Genomic DNA, 24,482 nt, shown 5'->3' with positions numbered 1-24,482 from the left:
TCTGGTGAACCATTTTCCAAGAACCACCAAAGCGATAAAGCCCGACCGCAGGCTGGGAGGTGGCAGCGGCTGCCACGGCAGTGCCGTCCATGGGGTTGTCCCCTGTGGGCAAAGATCGGGGCGGTGGCCCCGGGACTCTGCCCAGGGCCCGGACTTTGCTCTTGGTGTGACAGGTCTCCATGGGGCCCCGGGGCTGTACTGGGATTTCGGCTCCGCTGAATCACGTCGCGATGTTGCGGGGCGGGGGGTGTTGTCCTGCTCCTGGGATTCATGGCTTGCAGCCGCAAGTCCTGGTTGGGGGGTGAAGGTGGTGGGGATGTTGGAGGAGATCAGCAGGGTCTTTGGGGGATCTCTGGGGGGTCTGAGTTGGTGACAGCAGCCCCCCCGGGGGCAAGGGCTGGGGGGACAGGAGGTCACACCTGAGCTCCTGCAGATCCCACCAGCCGCACCAGCTCCTGGGCTGCTGCTGCTCCCATGGGTGCTCCAGATGCCCCCCAGGGTGCAGGTGTGAGGGGGCACTGGCCCCCAGGGGTGACCTGAGGGTCACTTTGGGGATCCAGCCCCACGGGTGCTGCCCATCCCAGCCCGGCCGGCCCGGCCACGGGTGACCCGGAGCCGCGGATGCTGCAGGTCCCAGCCCGGGGGCTGCGCAGCGCGGGCGCCTGGTGACACCTAGTGGCAGCGGGGGGGACCGGCGCACACCCCGACACACGGACACAGACCCACGGACACAGACACGCACGGGCGGCGGCGCGGGCGGTCCGGGGGTGCGCAGCACCGCCCCCCCGGGGGACGCTGCCCGCAGGAGGAGCCGGGAGGGAACCCCTTGAGGGGACCCCTTACCTCTCCCCATCACTCCCATCTCCCCCCACCTGCTCCTCCGGGCTCTTCTCCCTCGGGACCGCCCCACCAAGGGGTGCAGGATGCGGCCGGTGGTGCTGGAGGGACCCCCGGGACGGGGGGGGGCAGGTGGTTAAAAGATGATTAAGGGAGTGGAGCATCTCCCTTATGAGGAAAGGCTGAGGAGCTGGGTCTCTTTAGCTTGGAGAAGAGGAGACTGAGGGGTGACCTCATCAATGTTTATAAATATATAAAGGGTGGGTGTCACGAGGATGGAGCCAGGCTCTTCTCGTTCACAACCAACAGTAAGACAAGGGGTAATGGGTTCAAGCTGGAACACAAGAGGTTCCACTTAAATGTGAGAAGAAACTTCTTCTCAGTGAGGGTGACGGAACACTGGAACAGGCTGCCCAGGGGGGTTGTGGATTCTCCTTCTCTGGAGACATTCAAAACCCGCCTGGACGCCTTCCTGTGTAACCTCACCTGGGTGTTCCTGCTCTGGCAGGGGGATTGGACTAGATGATCTTTCAAGGTCCCTTCCAATCCCTAACATTCTGTGATTCTGTGATTCTGTGGTAGCAGGGGGGTCCCCGGGGACACGTCACCCGCTGCCATCCCCCAACCCAGCCAAGAGTCCTGCGGGGGTGCTGCCTCTCCGCACATCACCCCAGTGCTGCAATGGGGCGCAGGGAACGAGCAGAACCCAATTAAGACAGATCACACAGGTGCAGGGAATTAGCGGGACACGGCTAAGCCAGATCGCACAGGGCCCTCGTTAGCACTGCCCAAATAAAAATTAAATCGTGGGATAGGGCCCAGGGCTCGATGCAGTGAGGTTGGGGGGTGGTCCGTGTCCTGATTTGGGGCTGGGGTGTCACAGGGGGTGGGGTCTGGCACAGATTGGGGGGGTCACACACACTGCCAGGCACTCACCCCCTTGGGGACCGTCCCCACAACACACAGCCCCCCCCTTTCTGTGGTGCTGTCCCCCCAGGTTTGCAGCCCCCTTTCCCCCTCCCCTGCCTGCAGCCGCTCCCTCCCGCTGCAGCGATGCTGGGGGCGCAGCCCCCCCGCTTTGCCATCGCTCGGTTGCCTTGCCAACGCGGTGGCCCTGGCCCTGGCCCTGCTCAGAGCTGCCACCGCCGGGCCTGGCGCGGGCGGCAGCACCCGCAGGTAGGGCTGGGCGGGCGGGGCCGGCAGCCGCGGGTGGGCCAGGTTTAGGGCTAATGGGAAAATCACAGCGCCCAGTTCCAACAGGGGCCAGTTCCTTGCGGTTGGGGGTTTGATCCGCAGTGTGGTTGGAGACCAGGTCGGCCCCTTGTGGCGGTACCAGCAGGTCCAGGTGTTTGCATCTGGTGGGAGGATGCAGGGGATGGGATGGGGATGCGTGGGCACCTATTTGGGACCCCCAAATGGCAGTGGTGAGGGTTTGGGGGGCTGTTGTGATGCAGGGAGGAGACTGTACCTCTGGCTGCAGCTCCCCCCTCGCCTGGTCCCCATCCCTGTCCCCGTAGAGCATCCGATGGCCCCGGGCGGTGAGGCTGGCGCAAGGCAGGTGGCCTTTGCAGTACAACCTAATGGGATAAACCAATTCCCTTAACCCACTTATCCAGCTGATCCAATAAAGGTGGCTGGGAATAAAGTGTGTGCGTGGTCTTAATGCACCTTCCCCCCTCTTGTCCCTCCCCAGCCCTGGCAGCACCGTGGGTCCGTCTGCCGGGTGCTCCTCCCCAGAGGCAGCTGCGTTGGGGCTGGAGCAGAGGTGGGACGTTGGTACCCGGGTATCCTGACGGGGAAGCTGGAGAGGTGGCCGTGGCAGCAGTGGAGGCAGCTCTGATCCCCGGTCCGGCGGGGAGCATCGGGGGATAACCCAGGACAAAGCACAACACGGGTACAGGTGGGTTGTGGGGACCGTGGGGCAGCTCTCCGGTGTGGCTGTGTCACAGATGGGTGACATAGTGTGTCTGTCCCCCCCCAGCATTGGGATTTGCTCAGCCCCATGTCTCCAGGGGCCATCACTTTTGTTATGGGGAGGTTCCTGAGCAGCCTCTCTTGTCCCCGCGCTGCCTTCCTCTAGCAGCCTTTGGGGGGTTGTTGTGGGGATTAGGGGGTGGGTGAGCTGGGGAGGGGGTGAGGGTGGGACAGGGGATGGGGAAGGAAAGACAGGGATGGAGCGGGAGGGTTGGGGACAGAGTGACAGGGATGGTGGGATGGGGATGCAGTGGGAGGGATGGGGATGGGAGGACAGGGATGGAGGGATGCAGATGTAAGGACAGGGATGGTGGGATGGGGATGCAGTGGGAGGGATGGGGATGGAAGGACAGGGATGGAGGGATGGGGATGGAAGGACAGGGATAGAGGGATGGGGACAGAGTGGGAGGGATGGGGATGGGAGGACAGGGATGGAGGGATGGGGATGGAAGGACAGGGATGGAGGGACGGGGACAGAGTGGGAGGGATGGGGATGGGAGGACAGGGATGGCGGGCTGTTGATGGCGTGGTTGGGGGGCTGCGGCAGGCAGCGTGTGGGCAGCATTAGGCCAGCACAGGCAGGAGGGCAGGGACAGGAGCGCAGGGCCGGGCGTGCCGGGAGCCACCTCCGGCTGCGGGTGACGCGGTGGCCCCGGCGGCACCAGGAAGCGTCCGGCTCCACGGCAGGTGAGGGCGGAGCGGCGGCACCGGGACCCCGCGGAGGGACCCCGGACCCCTAGTGCCACACGGGGCCACCCGTGGCTCCGCTGCCCCCTCTTCTGTGTCCCCACAGGCCACCATGGACGGGACTCCGCCACCCGCCAGCCCCGCCGGGCTCTCGGCGTACGTGGCCGTGTCGCAGCTGCTGGGCCTGACGCTGTTGGCCACCACGGGCGCCTGGCTGGGCCGCTACCGGGGCGGCGTGGCCTGGCACAGCCCCCTCCAGTTCAACGTGCACCCCCTCTGCATGGTGCTGGGCATGGTTTTCCTCCAAGGTGACGGTGAGCGGGGCCGTGGGACGAGCGTCCTGTCCCGGCTGCAGCCTTCAAAGCCCCCGGTGCTGCAGCCAGGCAGGGAGTAACGGGGAGAAAATGGTGACAAATGAGATGGAGAAGATGCTCTAGTCACCTCCCACCTGCGTGCAGCACCCCTGGGAGCCGCAGGGAGCTGGGGACCCCCATGGGTGCTCATCTGCCCCCTCTCCGGCAGCTCTCCTGGTTTACCGGGTGTTCAGGCACGAAGCCAAACGCTCCACCAAGGCTCTGCACGCCCTGCTGCACGGCCTGGCACTGCTCATCGCCCTCATCGGTGAGCGCTGCGGCCAGGGAGGGGACACATGGCTGGACGTGTCCCCGGTGGTGACGGGCTCCTCTCCGCAGGCATCGTCGCCGTCTTCGAGTCCCACCGGACCAAGAGCATCCCCGACATGTACAGCCTGCACAGCTGGTGCGGCATGGCCGCCTTCGTGCTCTACCTCCTGCAGGTGAGGGCTGGGGAGCCCCTGGGGGAAGAGGGACCCCCAGCACCCTGTGACATCCCCATGACATCCCTGTGACACCCCCGCAGTGGCTCCTGGGCTGCGGTTTCTTCCTGCTCCCCCGGGCCTCCTTCTCGCTGCGCAGCCGGTACAAACCCCAGCACGTCTTCTTCGGCATCGCCCTCTTCGCCCTCTCCATCGCCGCCTGCTTGCTGGGCATCACCGAGATGCTCCTCTTCAACATCAAGTGGGTGACCGAGCTGAGCCCCCCCCAGGCTCCCTGACCCCCAGCAACGGGCTGTTCCAGCCCCGTGGGGCAGAGTCTGGCCCCTGCCCTGGCTCCGTGGCTACTAAATCTCCCCCTGGGGCCTTTATTTCTGCTGCTGCTGAGTCACTGCCCAGACGATGTTTAACAAGGGCTGGATCCTGCAGCAGTTTTCTTTGGGGAGGGGATAAAATATCGACCATGGCCCCTCTGCAGCCAGGTGTTTTCAGACCCGCCCTGGGATGCTCATGTCCCCCTCACAGCTGGGGGATGCACTGATGGCCCCAGATGCACACTGGGGTCCCCCCAGCCCCCTGGGGACACAGCTGTGGGGACCCCGGGAGCCACCTCTCCCTGGCTGCGGGAGCACATCTGGCAGGGGAGGTGCTGGGCTGCCCAGAGGACTGTGCCCCCCAGTTTGCTGTCACCAAGAGTGTCCCACCTGGTCACCCTTCCTCTGATTTGGGGGAAAGGGACCGTTCTCAGGGTGTGCGCCTGGAGGATGAGGATGAGGATGAGGCGGGGGTCCCAGCCAGGGCAGGGACAGGCCACCCGCACCCCGAGGCTTGAGCATCCCCGTCTGTCCCCACAGGGACTCCTACAGCCACTTTGTGCCCGAGGGTGTCTTGGCCAACACCCTGGGGGTGCTGCTGGTGGCCTTCGGGCTGGTGGTGGCCTACGTGCTGACACGGGACGACTGGAAGCGCCCGCCGCTGGCCGAGGAGATGGCCCTCTCCATGGACTTCAAGACGCTGACGGAAGGCGAGAGCCCCGGTGGTGGCAGCCAGTGATGTCCCCAGCTCCCTGTCCCCGCCACAGGCATTGATGGTGTCTGTGGGGTGTCCCTGGTGTCTTGGGGCTCTGCCCTGCTCAGGGTGACGAGGACAGCTGGGGAGGGACACGCTTGTTGGTGCAACGCTGCCTGGTGGGTTCAGCCGCGCTTGGCCTTCATCCTCCTCAGCTCTGCCCCGTGCAGCCCCCGGTGACCCCTGCGCCTGTCCCAGCCTCGTGGGGATGGCGGAGCCGCAGGCAGCGGCTGCCAGCGGCACTGGGGGACAAAGGACGGGGGGGTGGGAGCCCAGATTTCCCCTCTGCAAGTGGCCGAAGCCCCAAGTGTGGGGGCTGCTCCCCCAAAGGGCTCCCCGGGGGCTCGGAGCGACCTGGTGTCTGTGCAGGTTCAGTGTCTTCGTGTCCAAAATGTTGTGTCTTCTCACTCGATGTGTCGCCTGCTCAGTCATTGCTCCCAACCTAATAAATGTTTGCAACCAAGCCTGTCCTGTCTCGGCTCCCCAGCTCATGGTTTTGGGGCACCCCTGAGCTCCCCCACCCGGGGGCAGCTGGGACTGGGGCTGCCTGGGGAGGGCACGGTGGGTGCTTGGGCTGGGATTGTCCCGTCTGGGCCCTGTGCTGCACACCTGGCGCTGCAGAAAGCTGGGGCTGCACAAGGGACATCTGCAGGGCCACCGGATGCGCCTGTGGCGGTTTGGGGGACCCGCTGCCACGAGAAGCTGCATCCCCGAGACGTGGGCTCATCTGCTGAAAGCGCCATCCCCTCCTCCTCCTGCCTCACGGCTCAGGGGAAGCTCCTGGATGCCGGTGCCGCAAAGCAAACGCGGCTCCCAGCAAAGGCACCGGCCCAAACTGGGGTTTCTTTTGCCCAATTCTGGTTTTTTTTTGCTCACCACGCCCCCGATGTCCCACGTCCTCCCAGGGCTGCGCATCCGGCTGCAAACCCGAGCCCAGGGCTGGGCAGGGGTGCAGCGAACACGCTCAGGCTCTCGGGAGCTGCAGCGGCGCTTTGCACCATTTAATCCACAAAACAGCTCTGATTCTCTTCCCCCGCTCCCATTTAATTAATGCCCCTTTGCTAATGGCAGCAGTGACACTGCCTCTGTCCCCTCCCCATGTCCCCGGGTTATTTCCAGGCTCCTTCGCTCACCGCTGGCTGCAATGTGGGAAAAACACCAGGCCAGACACCGTTCCCAAGTGTTAACCATTTATAAATAAGTACATTTTTTCATACATACAGTTTTCATTGTACAGATTACAATCTGTATACATTGGAGGGGGGGGGGGGAATGCATTCTTTTGAACTTTTCACATCTATCTCACAGCTCACATGTACAGACAAGAAAACTCTGCTCAAGCAAATACAGCAAAGGAAAAAATATGTTTTCTTCTTTCCTTATACGAGAGGCGAAGGCCTCTGCTGTCGGCAGGGGCTGCTCTTCCCACTGCACAATATCACAACTGTGTGGTGTTCAATATATCAGTAGAGAGAACAGAACATGCATTGAATAATATACTGTACAGAGAAAGTCCTTTACATCAGAATTATAGAAAAGCTAAAGGAAAATTTAAGTGTCTTAAAGATCTTCCCAGCAAGTGTCTCAGAGGATGGCAACCAGGGAATTGTACAAAGCACGAGGTGTGTGTTACTGTACGTTTGCACCGACCTCGGATCCTCTCGGATGCGGAGATGGGAGGGAGACGCAATGCTGAATGCGACACGATGGGAAAGAAAAAGCTGGACGGGGAGCGACACCGGCAGCACCGGCTGAGTCCACGCGAGTCTCTGGGTTAGCGGTGGAGCAACAGAATTAACTTTACAGAGCGCACGGTGCTGCTCTCGGTGTCCGGCTAATCAGTGCACAGCGAGGCAGAAGTGACCCCCTCAAATTCCCTGGTGTCAGGCTTGTCCCCCCACCCAGCACGACCCCGACCCGCAGCCCCCGGACAGTGTCACCCAGAAGGGACAAAGTCTTTCAGCAGAGCAGCCCTCCGTTTTTGGCAGCTATAGGATGCGATCCCGTCGGACGGGACCCGGCTGCCGACTCCCCGGTACCGTGACAGCTAGAAAATGGGCAGGAGGAAAGGATACGGCGGGGGTTTTGGCGTCCGTTGACTCTCCCGGTGACAGTCACACCAGCCGTGTTTTCTCTCGGGTAGGTCTGTAACAGTTGCGGTGAGATCCGGCTGTATAGTCAGGAGTTGGACACGAACGCATCTTGCTAAAGAATTGAGCCCTTAGTGGTTTGTATTAGAAAAAAGAGTTTGATTGAATGAAAATCCAGCAATTATTCACATAAATCTGAGAAAAAAAAAAAAAACCACGCGGATTTCAACTTTCGACCATTGTGCTTTGTGTCCAACACGCACCCCAGCAGACTTCGCGTAGAGCGAGTGGCGTTTATCCGCAGACGTCCCAGCGGGAACAACGGCTCTTCTTCCCCTAAGCCCTTGGTTCAACACCGTTAATCCCAGCAGAGTTCTCTTGAATTCCCAAAAGACTGAAAGCCAAGTACGACCACCAAAGAGCTCAGGACAGCTCGGCACGGCCCCAGCTTTGCGGGGCGGGCGGAGGACGGGCAGGCACGCCGGCTTTGCTCGAGATAAGGCGGAGCTGGCACTTCGGTTTGAGCTAAACTTCTCCTGGGTAACCCTGAATATACAGAAACCTTCATACGAGGGGACTGAACCGCTCCGAATTTAGTATCCTCCCTGGTTCCGGACCTAATCCAAGTATGGCTCAGGTGTTTGTCGCACGCACACACGTTCACGCTAGCCAAGGGGTTTTAATTACAGGCAGGTTAAAGGAAAAAAAAAAAACCCAACAAAAAACCCAAAAAGTTCAGTGCTTGGATGGATCCACCTGCGGGCAGCGGCGCCAGGCAGCAGACGGACAGACAGACGGACAGATGCCTTGGATTTTGGGGAACGGGCACAGGCTGCGCCCTCCCGAGCAGCGACGCGGAGCAGGCGGCTCAGGCTGCGCGACGCCTTCGCCTTTGGAGACGGAGCCCGAGGGACCCGTCCGGTCAAACCCTCCCTGCCCTCAGCACCGAGAGCTGTTTGCAAAGCCGCTGGTGGGGACATCACAGGGGTGTCCCCTCCCCTGGGCCCAGAGCATCCTCCAGCCTGGAGGATGAAGCGAGAGCCGGTGGGTCCCCAGCGGGGGACGCCGCCAACACCCACACCTGAAGCTGCGAGAGAAGATTTCGGCTTCGTGGTGGAACACCCGGAGTCCGGGTGGGAACGTCAGCTAAATCCAGGGCTGGGCTTCAGCATCGCCCACCCAACGCGCCCCGAGAGCCAAACTCGGAGGTTTCAACGTCATCGAGAACTTGGCGCACCTAAAAAATCCGACTTGCAAGACAGGGGCCGGTCAGCGGTGCCGCTGCAGCCGCGGAGGGGACGGAGGCATCGGCTGCAGGCATCGTCCCACATCTTAATTACTTAAAGAGTAATTAAAAACGTAGCACGGACAGACAGACGGCATCGCGTCTGCAACTCCGGGCACGCTCCCGCAACACGGGCCGGGCAGATGGAGACCTGGGGTGACAAGAGGGCGAAGGGACACGGGGTGAGATCGGAGCCGCGGGCACGACGACCACGCGCGACACAAAACCACCTCTGCTTTCCGTCCACGCCAGATCCCGATCGCGGCTTCGAGGACACGGGGGGTGTGTAAAATACGGCTTTTCCAGGGAGAGCTGTGTTCCTCACCCCCCCCAGGACTGCAGCACAATTGCTGGGGAAGCGCTTTAAAACCACCACAAATAATTTTGTATTTAAAAATTACTCAATCTGTTGATGCTTATATACAAGAGTCAGTTCTTGTGCTATAAATGTTATGATTCATTGCTTCGTTTCTTTTCTCTTTTTTTTTGAAAAATACACTAAGAGACAAGAGCTGTTTTGCTATTTTCTAATGAAGACACTACTCACGCTTAAATATCCAGTATTTCTCATAGTAACAAATTCAAACAGTAAAGTGCACCCATTTACAGAGAGAACAGATGGAAAACCATTAGTGCAAGAATCCCGTGAAAAAATGTTAACACGTGGTATCGTGAAAAAAACCTGCACGCCGCAGTATTTAAGCCGCCTTTCAGCTTGGTGTTGGTGCTGCAAGTGTGAGCTCTTTGCTTTTTTGTTTTTTGCCCTTAAAACATCTTCATAAACCCAAAAGTTACACACAGAGGGGCCGTTTTGGGATGACCGTCCCGTTCGCATCTCGGCGCAGAGAACCGGCTCACGGCCACGTGAAATAGGGACTGAACTGGGAATTTGGTTACTTTTTCCTTTCTTTAAGTGATTCAAGGTTGGAAGCCGCTGGCTCGGGGAAGCTGGAGCAAAGATGCTGCTGCTCCTCCAGACCCGCGTCCTGGCTACGGGTGCACTGTATGAAATGGGCTGTTCCTCGCAAAAGCAGAACACGTTGCTTCAAAAAAGAGGGGAAGAAAAAAAAAGCCATCGCCTCCCCTTTGAGAGGAGAGAAATAGTGCATGGAGCTGAGCATCCCCATGGCCGCGGGGAGCCCGTCCTCCCGAGGGGTCCCCCAGTGTCCCCCCCCATTTACAGAGCCCTGTAATAAAGCAAAGAGCACTGGGCTGCACCTCGAGAAAGAAAACACCAACCTCAATCCAAACACTGGCTTGGACAAACACCAAATCACCCAAAAGAGCGCCCAAAATCTCCAAACTCCATGAAGAAGACCCCCCGAACGCCCCCAACGTGTCTACGAGACACAAAACTCCATCATCCCGAGGTACGCGCGGCCCAGTCTGAGCAAATTAGGCAACGAAACAGCAACGAGATGTGCCGATCCACGCAGAAAAATTTAAGATAAAGCCCCACGGAAGCCGGGATTTGCCCAAGAGTTTCGGGCCAAGCCCTGAGCTGGTGTAAATGGATGTAGCCGCACCGATGTCGCGCTGGGGATACGCGATTTGGTTCGAGAAGTCTTGCAAACTCTTCGCTTAGCCCTTTGGAAACACCGAAAGGTCCCGCTCCGCCCGCAAATCGCTCCGGAGTTGATATGAGTGAGGTTCGGCATCGGCGGCAGGCACTGTATTTTGCTTTAAAACAAGCGACGGGGTTGTCGTTCTCCCCCCGGATCGTCCCACCGTAACCGAAAACGCCGATTACAAACCCACCGGTAATACACGAATCCGTAAAGTCCCTCCGCCCTCCAAAAAAAGTTCAGAGAATAACCGAAACGTTATTGAAAATCCTATAAAAAAAGATTTTGGAACTGTCCTCTGCTTTTCACACTGTCTTGATGTGATCTTCATCTAAAAAAAAAAAAAAAAAGAAAAAAACCACCCCCCCCCCCAAAATGTCATGAAATAGATTGCATAAATAAATTATAAATAACTCTCTTTTAACTATAGGTCCTTAAAAAGCAAAACGCGGTCTCTGTCATTTAGGGGTAGGGGGCCCGGCAGTCGCTTTCCAAGGTTTTCGGAAACAGATCCCAGGGGACGGGCTGGGTGTGCTGAGGGACCCTCCTGTCTCGGGAACCATCGCGCCACATCACACATCCTCATCATAAAAAAAACCCACCACCTAAAAATTGCAGTTTTCCTCCTTGAACACCATTTTCTAAGTCCGATCCTTTTTTTTTTTTTTTTTTTTTTTTTCCCCCATTGCAAGTAAAATACCCCACGAAATAAAGCGCAAACGTTAAAGCGTCCTGGTGCCAACCCGGTGTTGTGCGTGAGGTGCAGCCGCCTGCTAACGGTGCAAAGAAGCTGGTGCAATCCCGGTTCACGCGCAAGAGGTTTCTGGCCAATTCCCTCGATTAAAACACAAATAAAGGGCCAACTTTAATCTCTCAACGCTCGTAAAATGCCGCAGAGCAACCCAGTGTTGGGGCAGACGGCAGGTAGCTCAAAAAGCAGCAAAGCATCGCGTGATCCCCACCCCGTCTGGCCAACGACGCGATTAAATAACAACGAAATCCAATTCGGATTCGACTGCTACAAAGCAGATGAAGCGGGATGGTTTTTGTGCATAGCTACTCGGCATTAACACACGTCGTGCCCTTGCTCGCTGCGGGTAATTTGCTCCTGCGGGGCAAAAAGCCGAACGACCCGCGGATGCAGCCTTGGGAAAGGCTCCTGCGATCCCTGCTCTGCTCCCGATTCCCGTCAGAATCGAGTAAAAACTCATCAAGACACAATAAATCAATTTAAATCGAACGCGATTGTCTCTCGAAAAAAAAGAGCTGGTTACCTCCCGCTGCGTAGGGGATATTTCTGGACCACCCCGCACCGCATACTAAGATATCCCGATTGGGAACTCAGCTGGAACGGGGCAAACGAAAGTGGTTTGGCTGCTGTCGGCTTCACGGTCAGCTGGGGAACGAAAGGGCTGGAGCACGTGCATGGCTGTCTGACCACCACACAAAGTACCGGAGAAACTCGGGCATGTAGCTACCAAAGAGAAATAAAAATAATCATAATCATAATAATACTAATATGCATGGAAATCAAGCTTGGAAGTGTGTGCTGAAAACATGAGGGGGGTCTCACTCCAACAAGCGTCTTTTACACATTAGACTCCACAAATGGTCTCTTTGGTTTGATTGGGGACGTCTGCCCTTGCCGGGAGTCCCTGGAGAGCTGCCTGTAGAGGTTGTCCTGGTAGGCCTGTGCCACCGGCAGCGTCCTCGCCACCTTGACGTCGGGATACGAGGAGGCTTGGGTGACTCTCTCCAGGAGGTCTCCCCGGGACCCATTGGCCAGCATCCCATGGGGGCTGTAATAGTCATCCTCTAGCAAATGGCCATTCTGTGCATTGTTGGTTTTGTTATAAAAGGCAATGTTGCTGATTGAAGAAGGCGGGCTAAATGATTCGGGCTGGGGGAGACCGCCAGGAGACGTCGGACTAATGACAGAGTCCACTGACGACACAGCCCAGGTGCGGTTCTGCTGATGGAGGTGGGGGTACTGCTGAGTCCGAGCCGTTTTATCGATGATGCCCATGAACGGCGTGGTCCGGGAACGCGCCGGCTCGCTGGGGTAACCCCCCTGCGTGGGGGAGACCGGAGAAAGTTCATCGCACGCTCTGTCGTAAGCTGGCTTGAGAGGAATCTCCATTTGCTGAATCGAAGCGGAAGGGCGGAAATTGGGAGTCAGGTTGGAGCTGGAGGAGATGCTATTGCTGGAGGGAGAGAAGCGGAGGCCGACGCTCTGAGAGTGGAGCAGGGGCCTCGGAGTCGGCGGGTGAGGCTTGATTTCGCTGGGGTTAACCGTGATGGGCCTTCTGATGAGATGAGACACGTCTGGAGAGCCCAGCTGGCTGGCGGGGAGGGAAGAGCGTTCCAGGTCGAGCTTGGAGTGACACACCGGGTAGTAGGACGCAGACTGGCTGCGCCCGATCTGAGGGGTCTGGCTGTACCGCATCCCGCCCCTGTACGCCGAGGACGGTCTCTGCGGAAGGTCTTCTTTAGCCAACCCTCCGTGCTGACAGATGGCTCCGGCGCTCAGGCTGGCCTGAACGTGCTGCACGGGTCTGCTGTCACCTACGATCCCACCGATGGAGCCCTGGTAGACCAGCCTGCTCTGGCTGACCCCCATTTCCCCCGACGCCGACTGGTACTTGCTGGCCATGGAGTGGGCGACCTGGCTGTAAGCGCCGGTGGGGATGACGGTGCTGGAATGGACGGCCGAGCTGGGCTGGTTGCTCCTCACGATCTGCGCCTTGGCCGGCTGCAGCCTCAGGCCCTGCTGCGGCACGGCCACGGGGAGCTGGGGCATCTGGAAGGACCTTTGCGTCATCTTGGACAACGGAGACTTCGGTCTACCGGGGAGCGGGCTGACCCCGCTCGGTTCTTGCTGATAACGAACCGGGGAACCGGACTGAGACCTGTAAACGCTCATGCCTTCTGCTGGGGGGCTGGCGCGATACTGAGGACCTCTACGAAGAGGAGAAGGTGGTGGGCTTTGATATTCCTTCCCTTGGCTTCCGACGGGAGGCGGGCTGAAGCGGTAAGAGGAACCCTGGTGAGCAGGGGACGTGTGTGGAGGACTGGGCCTGTAATGTGAGTTTTGGTGCGTCGGAGACAGAGCAGGAGACGTGGACTGGTACCCTTGTCTGGTCGGCGAACCCACGGAGCTGTTGGACCTGAAATCGAAGACCTGATGAGAGCCCAGAGGTGAGCCAGAAATATAGGCTGAGTCCCTGTGAGCTGGGGACGGGGGTGGGCTCTGGATGATGGGCAGCCCTTGGTTCGGCCTGGACTCGGTCTGCAAGCCAATGGAAATGTTTTCTACATCCTGCTCAAGGTATTCCTCCTCGAAGATGTCCTGCACGGAATAGAGCTCTTCGTGCTGCGCTTCGGGCTCGGGCTCCGGCGGGAGCGGCGGCGGCTGCTGCTGCTGCTGCACCTGCCTGCACTCCTCTTCCACCCGCATCAGCAGCCGCTGGATCTCCCGGTTGTTGGGACACAGCTTGATGGCCTCGTTCAGGTCCTCCAGGGCTGCGGAAAACTGCCTGCTTGACAAAGGGACAGAAACGAGAACTGGAGTTACTCTGGATTAGAACGGAGCCGTTCCCGGAGGCTCCCGAGGGTTAAGCGGCTCATTTGTGTTACCGAGGCGGGTGTCTGTGATTTCTGCATCTCTCAAACTCTGTCTTATGTGCCTCCCTTGGGTTTATTTTATCCAAACTGAAGGAAAACCCCGCCAGCCATTCTGGGGAAGAGGGAACACCAGCCTGAGATGGCACAACCCAGACTAACAAAGATGCCTGTCCTCCGCGGTCTGCGTTACAGGCTCATTAATTACTCCTCATGGCACCACCACAAGCTTTGCCGCTGTGTTAGCGAAGGGGAAACCAAAAGCATCGATAACGAAGAGCCAAGCTCACCGCTGCTGTAAACAAGGGCGGCTTTGACGGAGCTGCAAGCGCTTACGGCAGCGCAAATGTAACTTCTGCCTGATGCCAAGACCACCCAGCGTCAGGGCTGGCCCCGGAGCGCCGGGGCTCCCGCGGGTCAGCGCTTTCGGCAAGGCCTGTGTCTCCGATTTTGCAACGGATTCGGCTAAGTTCTTCAGAAGGAAGGAACAGAGCGAGGTCAGGAGCCTGCGAGGACCCCGGGGACGCCTGTGAGGAGTCACAGGGAGGTGGGGGTTCGGGGAAGGGGGTTGTCATTTACAGGGACATCTGTTTGAACGTGACTGTCACCTTGCGGGGACGACTGCAGAGAAAAGGTCCCCAGTACCTCCTAACACCAGCCTAAGGTTTAGCACAAGCCATTCGAAACCAGGCGGAGGAAGGAAAAAACTCCTGTTCCCCGGATTGTGCCGAGCTCAGGGTGCTGCTGCTGGGCGCAAACTGGGAAACGAGAGAAGAAAAACCGAAGTGGTGACGGTTTCTGCTGGAGAGACCTGGGGAGAAAAGGATGCTTGTATGTGGGGAGGCTGATATCGTCTGGAAAGGAACCTGGTCCTTACGCTTCCTTACAAGTATTTTGGAAACAATGAGGGGGGAAACCGTGGAAGGAAAGGCGTTGGGTCAGTGTGGTCAGCTAGCAGGACCCGTCCGCAGAGCAGGTCACGGCTTCACCTCCCACGCCACGATGTGGTGGACCAGGCAGCGCAGCACCGGCTGGGCCAGGAGCCCGCTTGTGTCATTTTGGTGTCCTTTAAAACCAAGGTGACAGCGCACCCCACCCTTGAGCAGAGGACTCCAAAGCAGAGCCCTCCTGCTCATTTAGGATCGGTTTCAAAAGGAATCTTTTAGCCTTCAGGGAGGTTACCAAGGGAATCCTCCGGGCTCCATCTGGGAGTTCCCCGGCTGGCACCCGCCTGCGCCGTCACTGTCACAGCTCAGCAGCAGCTTCTGCCTCGCAAAAACCGCTGCAGGACAGAGATTCATCGATTCTAAGGCCAGAAGAGATCACTGTGATGAATGAGTCTGCCCTCCTGCGTAACACAGGCCACAGGGCTTCCATGAGTCATATTTTGCTTCAAGTCCCAGTTGTGCTTGAAACTAAAGTGTATTTTTCAAAAGAATACCCAACCTGGGTGTGGCGAGACGTTCAAAGTTCAACTAAGATGAAGCTCTCAAAACATTTGCATTCAGCTCCTCCAGAAATAATCAAATGAGTGAGGGGTGTTACTTGGGAATTTGAGAGGTTTGTAATCCAATTAATTAATGTTCCTTTGCCATTTCTCTCCCATGGGGACACCTTTGGCCTGGTGAACGCCAGCATTGCTGTGTTGAAAAGACAAGCCCTTCACATTTTTCTCTCTCTGTCTCCTCACCTGCTGCTGCGCTTGGCCCTTGCTCTTGCATAGTAAGCTTCATAAGATTTCGGTTTCAGCTCCAGTGCTTTAGTAGCAAATTCCTCCGCCATTCCAAAATCCTGTCATTACAACAGATGTGCAGATAAGTAACTGAATAGATATAGAAATAAAAATATACACGGTTTGGGAAGAAAACAAGCATAATATGGACTTTTTTTTTGCATGTAAACTCGGAAAACTGGACAGTACTGGAATGTTTCACATGGATTTGATGTAATTTACAGCCAGGAAGCTATGATGGAACGTCCAAAGACTCCAAGGCCTCTCGTAATGCCGGACGCTGTCAGCACCCACGGAGACCAGCGTGCCACCGGCTCCGTCCATCGACTGCGTCCCCAACAAGCGCAGGCGAACCCTCTCCAACAACCTGCAGCCTTGAGGAAACATCTGGTCTTGCGGAGGCTGGAATGTAATCTCACAAAGGGGTTTTTTTCCGTGGCTGAAAGCAAAAGGAAACCTTTCCCACGCCCTCCGCTTCCCACTCCGCAACACCCTGACGTACCTTGAAGGGGCTGAATAAAACTGCACGTGAAGGGACTACGATGCCTTGGTAGCTACAAACAGGAGTCGCAAAGGTCTCCTACCAGTGCCACCCATTCCACTGCTCCTCCAGTAGCAGCTACTGAAAGGATATTGTCTAAGAGACTAAACCGGGTGTGCAGTCAAGAGGTAGGTACCTTCTGCGGTCTCATCTATAGATGCAAAAACTTGCAGGAGCAATTAAAACACCCTGAAATTTTCTACCACAAAACCTGGGATTCCCCAGTTAAGAGTAAACTGAAAATCTCGTCCTTTAGGCTTAGCCACAAGTTGGCTTGTTTAAAGGGAAGGTTCACACTTTTTCTACAAACTGTGTTTGTTCACCAGCATTAAGATTTTTACTTCCGTGGCTTGTCATCTGTCACCCTCACAGCTCAAAGAAATGCAGTCGTCACCAAAAATCCCATCCCCTCCAGTGCATTCTTCGCTGGCTTGTGGCCTTGGCGGAGATTTCACTTTTCACTACGGAGAACTGAAGTTGTAGAGGTGAAAGTCTCTGTGCGCAGAGCAAGGGGCAGGTGGCACTTTGCTGGCAGAAGAGACTCGCTGCAGGAGCCGGTCGCTAGATGCTGCTAGATGGGAGCGGGGAGAGCGACAGGGATCTGGCGGCTTTGGGAGGAGAGGGAGGATGTGGGGGTGTTTCGGGATGAGTCACTGCCCTGGGGAAGCGCTGGCCCCCTAAGCATATGCTCCTTCATTTTAAATTAATTAGTATTCAAAGCAGCACATCTCCTGGCTCCTCCCTCACCGCTGCCCTAGAAATCTGGAAAGTGCCTCCACCCCCAATTCACATCACCATCAAAAGAGAGTCATAAAAAATTCAAAAAGCTATAAACATAGCAATGAATTTTTAATCATCAGAAATGCATATTAAATCATTACTCCTTTTGGAATTAGAAAATGTCAGTGCTCTGTGAAGGACAACCAGGTTGCACAGAGGGGAGATCTCAAGAGGTCAAATCACCGTTTCAGGATGGACACGTCTCTGTGCACGGACACAAAGCTTAAGGCCATGAAGGGTGGGGGCACTTACGTTCATTTTCCTTCGACATCGGGAGAGGTTGAGAAGGAGCGAGACCTTCAGCTCACGGAACGTTTTCAGGTCTTCTCCAAACCCTTCCCTGGGGAATTTTTTCAGAGCGTACTGGTAGCGCTGGGCAGCCTCTTTCACTTTACCTTTCTAATAGAAGGAGAACATGTCAAAAAACATGCTTGGATAACTTCACTGTGGAAAACTCACTCACCAGCCCCATGAGCGTTTTGGGTGGTGAAGGTAAATAGTGAAGCATCCACCATTTAGTATTCACTATTTAGCTCTTTTCTAGAAAGGAAAGCCAGAACATTGGATCAAGGGAACATTTAATCTGGAAATGCAGATGCCTTGTGCGAGTTGAGTCTCCCACTTTGTAAGTGGGAACCACAGCAGAAATTGTGTTAACTCGCTACAACTCCATCTGGTTTCTGGATGGATGGTCTTTTGAGCTGGGTGCTCAAGAACCCATTTCTGGAGAAAATCCCCCACCCAAAGCTTAATAAGCACCTGGCAGCGTAAAGAATATGAAGTGTGGGACTTTGGGTGGAATTCTCGGGCCTTGGGGAAGCCTCTGCAACAGCAAAGAGAAATATTATAGTGCTAGTGTGGCTCTGAAGTTGGACCAACAGACTGCAATTCATCTCCCTGGACTTTAGATGTCTAAAAATTAGGTGTCTACATCTAAACCCATCAACTAGGTTCCTTTTATAGTTATTGGGACGCAACAGTCACCTTCAAAGGGTGACTCATCTCTGTTAATTTGGGCACCTATTTTTGGGATGGGACGATTTGCGCCCTGGAGCGGGGCGGCCACGGCAGCCAGGGTGAACGAAAGAGGGCAACACGGGATCTAGGACACGTGCAGCTCACGATGACCCAGACATAAATCTGGCAGCTACGAACAGTGAGCTTTGAAACCTTTTAGACTCCGGTTTCTCAGCTGTATCATGTATCTCTGGTAGAGAACTTTGGTTACAATGCCAGCTTTGCATATTTTCTGCTTCACCCTTGGAGCTTAACAGTGAATCACTGTTGTACTTGCACATTTTGTGTGTGTGTGCAAATCTCCAGGTTTTAAAGACCGGCTTAAAATAAAACATGGAGCCAAAAAGAATCTCTGTGGAACGTCTCCCATGGGCTAAAGGACACGGCACAGCCATCTGTGTCCTGACAACCTGTTTGCATTGCAAAAAAGGTTCTTCCAGGAGTTGTTCGGGGATACACTATCTCACTGCCTTGTAACGTTGCCGGTAAGGACAATGTCGCCAGATCTGATGCGATGACATCAGCGCTCCAAATCTCTGTAAAACACTTGGGTTCTGGTGTTTTCAGAGAGGAAATGAAGTGCTGGCTCCGATCCAGAATGCGGAGAGATTTGGCTTTGCTTCAGCTTCGTTACAGATTTGGGCAATCAATCCCCCCTCCCCAACCCCGCTAACCGAAACCAAACATTTTGCAACATGAGGAACACCGTGAGCAGCAGCTTTTTCTTGCCACGGATTACGGCAGCAAGAAAACCTTGCACAAAGTTACACCGCAAGCTGCATCTGTTCCATTTTTTTCCCCAAAACCCACTCTTCTCACCTTATAAAACATGTCTCCCTCCTCCATCAGCTTGCTCAAGAGGATGATCATGATGTCTGGTTTGGAGGTGGCCATCGCCCATGTGGCTGGACCTGCAGTGTACAGGATGCATGATGGGTAAAAAACTCAATCCGATGCGAGGGTGGGAGGAAGCTGGGTGGAAAAAATTATCCTGGGGTGGGAATTTCTGCTGGAGAGAACAACTTGGCACGGTCAAAGGGCAGAGCGCTCCAAATGATTGAGCTGACAACTCCTCTCGCACTTAAATTAACGTCATCCACATCTGCCTTTGCGGTCATTAAGGCTAATCCTAATTACCACCGCCGTGACGGTTAGGGAGATGACCGGAGCTGTTTCCACAAGAGGGCAGTGCCGATTGTGGAACCGGCTCGGGGGGAAACAGCGTGGCCGGGGAATAAAATGGGTTTAGAAGGAAAAATCAGAGTGGTTACATGAACGTATATCTAAATTAACATCTCTGGAGGTGTAAATCTGCAATTCGACTGTCGGTAGGCGCTTGGTGTTGAAGTGGATTGTGATTTCCAACTTCACGAGATGTGAAATACTAGAGTAGAAAATCCATTAAGGTTGGAAAATACCACAAAGTGAAAGTCGTGTCTAAGTGCTGCTAGTGCCGGGGCCGGTGGCTCCGGGCTGGGGACACGCTGGGGACACGGAGACCCCCCATGCACAGCCAGTTGTCACCTCAAGGTGTGATACCGGGAGGGAAGGAGTGGCAAAAATCTGGGGACAACTCATTAGTGTGGGTGAAGAATAAGTCAACAATATTCTATAAGTAGATTCAGTACATTTTTGGGGGAAGGAGGTTAGTTTTTGAGTTCAAGTTATTCTCTGCAACAGTCATTAAAAAAATTATTTGAAGGTGAGGTAAATTAAAAGATTAGAGGTGTTGGGGACGCATGCAGGCTAAATCAAACAGGAGGAAAGCAAGGCTGACAAAGCTATCAGATCGAAGCTGATGCTGACAGCAATGAGATATACCTCGTGGGCGACTCGGTAACGTCTGACAACCTTCAAAGAAAGGAGAAAACAAAAAGTTGTAGGAGAGAGGGGGGAAAAAAAAATGGATGAAGGTGAAAAAAAAAAAAAAGAAAGGAAAAAAGCAGCTGTGAGAGGCAGGCAGCAAAGAAGCCAATGCACCAGCAAAATCCCTTTTCACAGGAAAACGTAACGTGAGCGGCTGTGGGCGCAGTGCAGGTAACACTGAGGTCTGGAAGCGTACACAGAGCACGGGGATGCAGCAGCTCACAGCAATGCATGGACATAGTACGTTTTGTCGACTCAAGACTAGTAAAGATAGAAAAAGCATTACCAGAGGAAAGACCTTGCCAAAGAAACAGTTGTTTATTGATTAACTTTGCTAAGTAATAGGAAAAACTTTGCTAAGTAATAAGAAAAAAATATATATATATTCCCCGTTTTAATAAAGAGAAGAAGGCAGGCGTGACTCGCCGGCTGCTTTCGGGGTACGAAGCAGCAGCTGGGGCTACCTCTGTGTTACGCTGATATTTTTTAGGAAGCCAACCCCATGGCTCCAAGTCCTGCCTGAGCACCGAGCCCACAGCGGATTGTCCCCTTGCCCCTACCTATCTTCGCTCCTTTCTTCAGGAGGGTGACGACGACCGAGGTGTTGCGGCACCCCACCGCCCTGTCCAGGGGTCGCATCCCGCTGTAGTCGACGTGCTCAATCATGGCTCCATGGTCCACCAGAAACTGAACCTGCAAGGAGAAGCCCGACGGTGAGTTCTGCTCCTGACCTTTGGGTGCTGCTGGCGATGAACGAGCAGCCGAAGGTTGGGCTAAAACCAGCTCTAGAGGGCCTGAGGGTTCTGCGGTCTCATGTGTTGTCCTCTATGGAAGCACTTGCACGTATGGAGGGCCGGGAGTCTCTATGCTTGTTGCTACATCAAGCTGAACTGTCCTATTTTTTGGGGTTGTTCAGCCTGGAGAAGAGAAGGCTCCAGGGAGACCTCACTGCAGCCTTTCTGGACTCAAAAGGGGCCAAGAAGAAAGATGGGGACAGACTTTTGAGCAGGGCCTGTTGCGATAGGACAAGGGGTGATGGTTTGAAACTAAAGGAGGGAGGTTCAGGCTGGACATAAGGAAGGAATTGTTGGCCCTGAGGGTGGTGAGAGCCTGGCCCACGTTGGCCAGAGAGGTGGTGGCTGAACCATCCCTGGAGACATCCCAGGCCAGGCTGGACGGGGCTCTGAGCAACCTGAGCTGGTGCAGATGTCCCTGCCCATGGCAGGGGGGGCACTGGGTGAACTTTGAAAGTCCTTCCAACCCAAACTATTTTGTGATTCTATGATTTTAAGGCTTTACACCAACTGCCAGTTTTCTTCCGTGTGCATCACAGGCCACTCACCACCTCAGCATCGCCGTAAAAAGCTGCCAGGTCCAGCGGGGTGCGTCCGTTTTTGTCCGCGTGGTCGGTAGCAGCCCCGTTCTCCACCAAGGAACGCACCACGGAGAGATGTCCCTTCAGACAAGCCCAGCTGAGGGCTGTCAAACCCTCCTTGTCCATCAGGGAAATGGAGGCACCTGAAACAACAAGCGTCCGTTCACTCGGGAGCTCCCTGTTGTTGAACACTACGATACAACAAACCATCCGCTTAGTGATGACAGCTTATTTTCAGACAGCTATATACATAATTATTAATTACTTTATTAACAATTCTCCCCTGTGAATCCCACCCTCCACGGCAACTTCAAATGCACCGATAGGAACTGTGGCAAATGAGTTTATTCACACCAAGCTGTAAACTTTTTCACACCTAGCTCCGTAGGCTTTTCTGGCAAACAGCTTCTGAGCAGCAGGGTGGATTTGACGTCCCTCATCTGAGCCGTCAATCTTTCTTTTTAACTGTTTAATTTTTTTAAAAAATTAAAACCCATTCCTGCCTGTGTGAGTCAGAGATGAAGATCATTTTGCTGCTTCAGCAGGTCAGGGCATACCAAGGGGAACAAAGTTAATTCAGCTCAGCTCTTCTAAACAAGCACATATTTTCCCCTCCTTGCTCCCCATCCCTTTACCCAAATCGACATCATTTCCAGCAGTATTTCTCCCTGAACTTTACCCAATATAAACACAACGTTGTGGGATAAACTACTGCCAACTGCAAGCCAAGGAGAGAGCGACTTGACATTTTCTTGGATGAAGAAATCGCGCTGCCATACCAACGGGTCAGTGTTGCTTCATACGGCATATGGCTACGCACACGAGAGCCAAACAGCAGCATTAAGCGAACGCTCCTCGTCGTGGCACGAAGAACAACTCCTGTTGCCACGGATTTGTCTCTCCGGCGTGCGGGAGAGATCGGACCAGCTCCGCTCCTCCAAGGAATCGCAGCGACCTGCGGGATTTTTCTCCTGCAGGTGAACTCTAAACCAGCCAGCGTGAGATCTTCGCTGGCTCCAGAAAGCTCAACAAGCCGGGGAGTAACGTGGATTTCTTGAACCTTCCCAGCTTCACATATTAGGAGGTATTGCCCAAATGATGGCGAACTGATGGGTCTTGGGCTTGCACAGCTTTTTGTTTGCGGAGGAGCACGACACATGAACGTTTGCTTGGGCCACATTCGGGTATCTCCGCCCGGAGCTCTTGGCGCAGCCGCGGCACCGCTGCACATCTCCGAACTGCGGCACCGAGTGGCAGCGAGGGAGGTGACGAACGACGATCCGGTGTGCCGAGGTGGGACGCTGGCTGCAAGGCAGCTCGAAGGTAGAAGCGAAGGGATGACAACAAACTCCCAATCTCTCCTCTCGCGTCGCCCACATTGCCCCCAGGAACCCTTCGGAAGCTCTGCAGACACCCTCCAGATGATCCTCACCTGACCAAGGCCAACTCAGGATAAAGCCTCGTCTCATTCCTTATTTGTAGCAGCTACTTGCCTGCAATCAAATTTTCCAAGTCTTCTCTTGTGCTTTTCCCTCTGACTCCTGCAGCGCCGGTGAGGAAGCTCCTACAATAAGAGGGAAGGCTGGAAATCCACATCAGCCCTCAACCTTCCCATTTTTTCCCCAGTCCCATGGCACGGACACACCGCAGGGTGACATGTACAGGCTTCAGGGTATCGCTGCAGCAACGCCAGCTGAAGGTTTAAGTGCGTGGATAATTCTTCAGAAATGCCCGAACGCTGCTCCGAGGTGGGTTGGACGAGACCTTTGCAAAGCGCCGAGCTCTCGATGCAGCCGTGGCTCCCAGCAGAACCTCACCTGGCTCTGAAGGCACCTCTAGCTCCTTCGGGGATCTCTGGCTTACTTGGCATTAAGGCAGTCGGACACGAAACAAACTGATGGTTTCGAGGGCAAGTGGTTTAAGGTGACCTCAGGGGACCGATCCCCGCAGCAGGTTTTGTCTGGGTAAGCCCAGCTCGCTCCTGAGAAAGGCTGGGCTGCTCCTTCCTTAAAAAAAATAACTGGCTAAATGCAAGAGTTCATGATTTAATACGTTATCCAGCAGGCAAGCAACAATGAGCCACGAGAAAAAAAGAAATGATTGACGCTTGGAGCATCAAAAAGCAGCAGGGAGTGGCCAGGATGGTCGGGCCCTTTCTGCACAGAGGATGAAGGAGCAGCACCACGTACCATCTACCCCAAGGCAGTAAAAACAGCCAGGGATTGATTTTTGCAGGAAAACAGGATTCAGGAATCAAGCTCTCCCCAAACGGAATGAGCATCAAGAATCATCTTGCTTTGCATGACACGGAGCCCTATGAATATCAGCTTTAGCAGAGCTGCGACCAGGGAAGTTTAATTCACCATTCACGCGGCCCTTATTTCTGGGTGTAAAGCGAGAGCAGTTGGTAACTCTAAAAATCTGGATTTCAAACTGATTGATGACTGCAACTCTGTTAATAAAAAGTGTTTACAAACGCTGACTGTGTTAATCAAGCACAGTCAAATGAGACTTGCTTTGCAACGCACTAATTAATGCTTATGCCTTATGAGTCACACACTTTGATTTTAATGAAATATTGAACAGGATTGTTAAAGCCATTTTAATTAAAATACACCATATATCATTGTGCTCTGCCCAGGCTTGAGCTAACTTTTCAGGACCATGTGTTATTGCATATTCAGTGGAGTTTATTAATCTATTTAGAAAAAAAACCCACGATCTTTTAAAGCAAAAAAGAATTTCATCTTTTTGACTTCTTGGGCTCTTAGTGTCCAAGAAGTCAAAGGAACATTTTAGGTTTTCACTGGTGATCCCAGAGCCAGGATCAGATTATCTGGTATTTTCATCCCCCATTGAACCAGTCCTAAGCAACAGGCACAGGTCCCAAGTCTGGCAAAAATAATCACTTACTTTAAGCCTTTTACACGATTCAGTGAAGCTGCAAAAGGGGCCACATTACAACTTAAACACAGAGAGTGTTAATTTGTAAATTAAAAAAAAACAAAACCAGGACATCAGAAAATAATTAATCGAATTAATTCATAAGAAACTCATGCCTCAGAATGATCTTGGTCACATCCCTGTGCAGGTTACAGCACTGAAGAGCAAGGATCCCACTGGCCTGTGGCTCAGGACAGACAGACAGGCAATGAGAAACTTGGTCTTGGAAGTCTGGCAACTTTACAGTGAAAAAATGTTATTGCAACTACTAGGTAAAATATTCAAGTGTCTCACATTTTGGCTAAGAG

At 54.6% G+C, this 24,482-nt stretch overlaps 2 protein-coding genes across 5 annotated transcripts in view; one reads left to right on the top strand and one right to left on the bottom strand.

Moving 5' to 3' along the window:
* Positions 1-3,607: 3,607 nt before the first annotated feature.
* On the top strand, positions 3,608-5,344 carry LOC135998162 (transmembrane ascorbate-dependent reductase CYB561). The gene is made up of 5 exons (XM_065651288.1): positions 3,608-3,812; positions 4,021-4,119; positions 4,191-4,294; positions 4,378-4,535; positions 5,146-5,344. Exons 1-5 carry the CDS (start codon positions 3,611-3,613, stop codon positions 5,342-5,344), a joined length of 762 nt encoding a protein of 253 aa, XP_065507360.1. The 5' UTR covers positions 3,608-3,610.
* Positions 5,345-10,675: 5,331 nt separating this feature from the next.
* Positions 10,676-24,482, bottom strand: part of TANC2 (tetratricopeptide repeat, ankyrin repeat and coiled-coil containing 2) — a 184,359-nt gene continuing 170,552 nt past the window's right edge. For 3 of the 4 annotated variants that reach the window (XM_065651122.1, XM_065651124.1, XM_065651125.1), the window contains 7 exons: positions 21,199-21,374; positions 20,417-20,549; positions 19,812-19,841; positions 18,810-18,901; positions 17,226-17,372; positions 15,611-15,711; positions 10,676-13,835 (listed from right to left, as the gene is read on the bottom strand). In XM_065651122.1, coding sequence (XP_065507194.1) covers positions 11,888-13,835; positions 15,611-15,711; positions 17,226-17,372; positions 18,810-18,901; positions 19,812-19,841; positions 20,417-20,549; positions 21,199-21,374 — 2,627 coding nt within the window. In that variant the 3' untranslated portion in view covers positions 10,676-11,887. The remainder of the gene's footprint in view (positions 13,836-15,610; positions 15,712-17,225; positions 17,373-18,809; positions 18,902-19,811; positions 19,842-20,416; positions 20,550-21,198; positions 21,375-24,482) is intronic. The other variant, XM_065651123.1, reaches the window with a different exon arrangement.

This window comes from Caloenas nicobarica, chromosome 24 (assembly GCF_036013445.1).
Source record: "Caloenas nicobarica isolate bCalNic1 chromosome 24, bCalNic1.hap1, whole genome shotgun sequence".
Classification (NCBI taxonomy): domain Eukaryota; kingdom Metazoa; phylum Chordata; class Aves; order Columbiformes; family Columbidae; genus Caloenas; species Caloenas nicobarica.
This window is presented reverse-complemented; position numbering and strand designations above follow the sequence as displayed.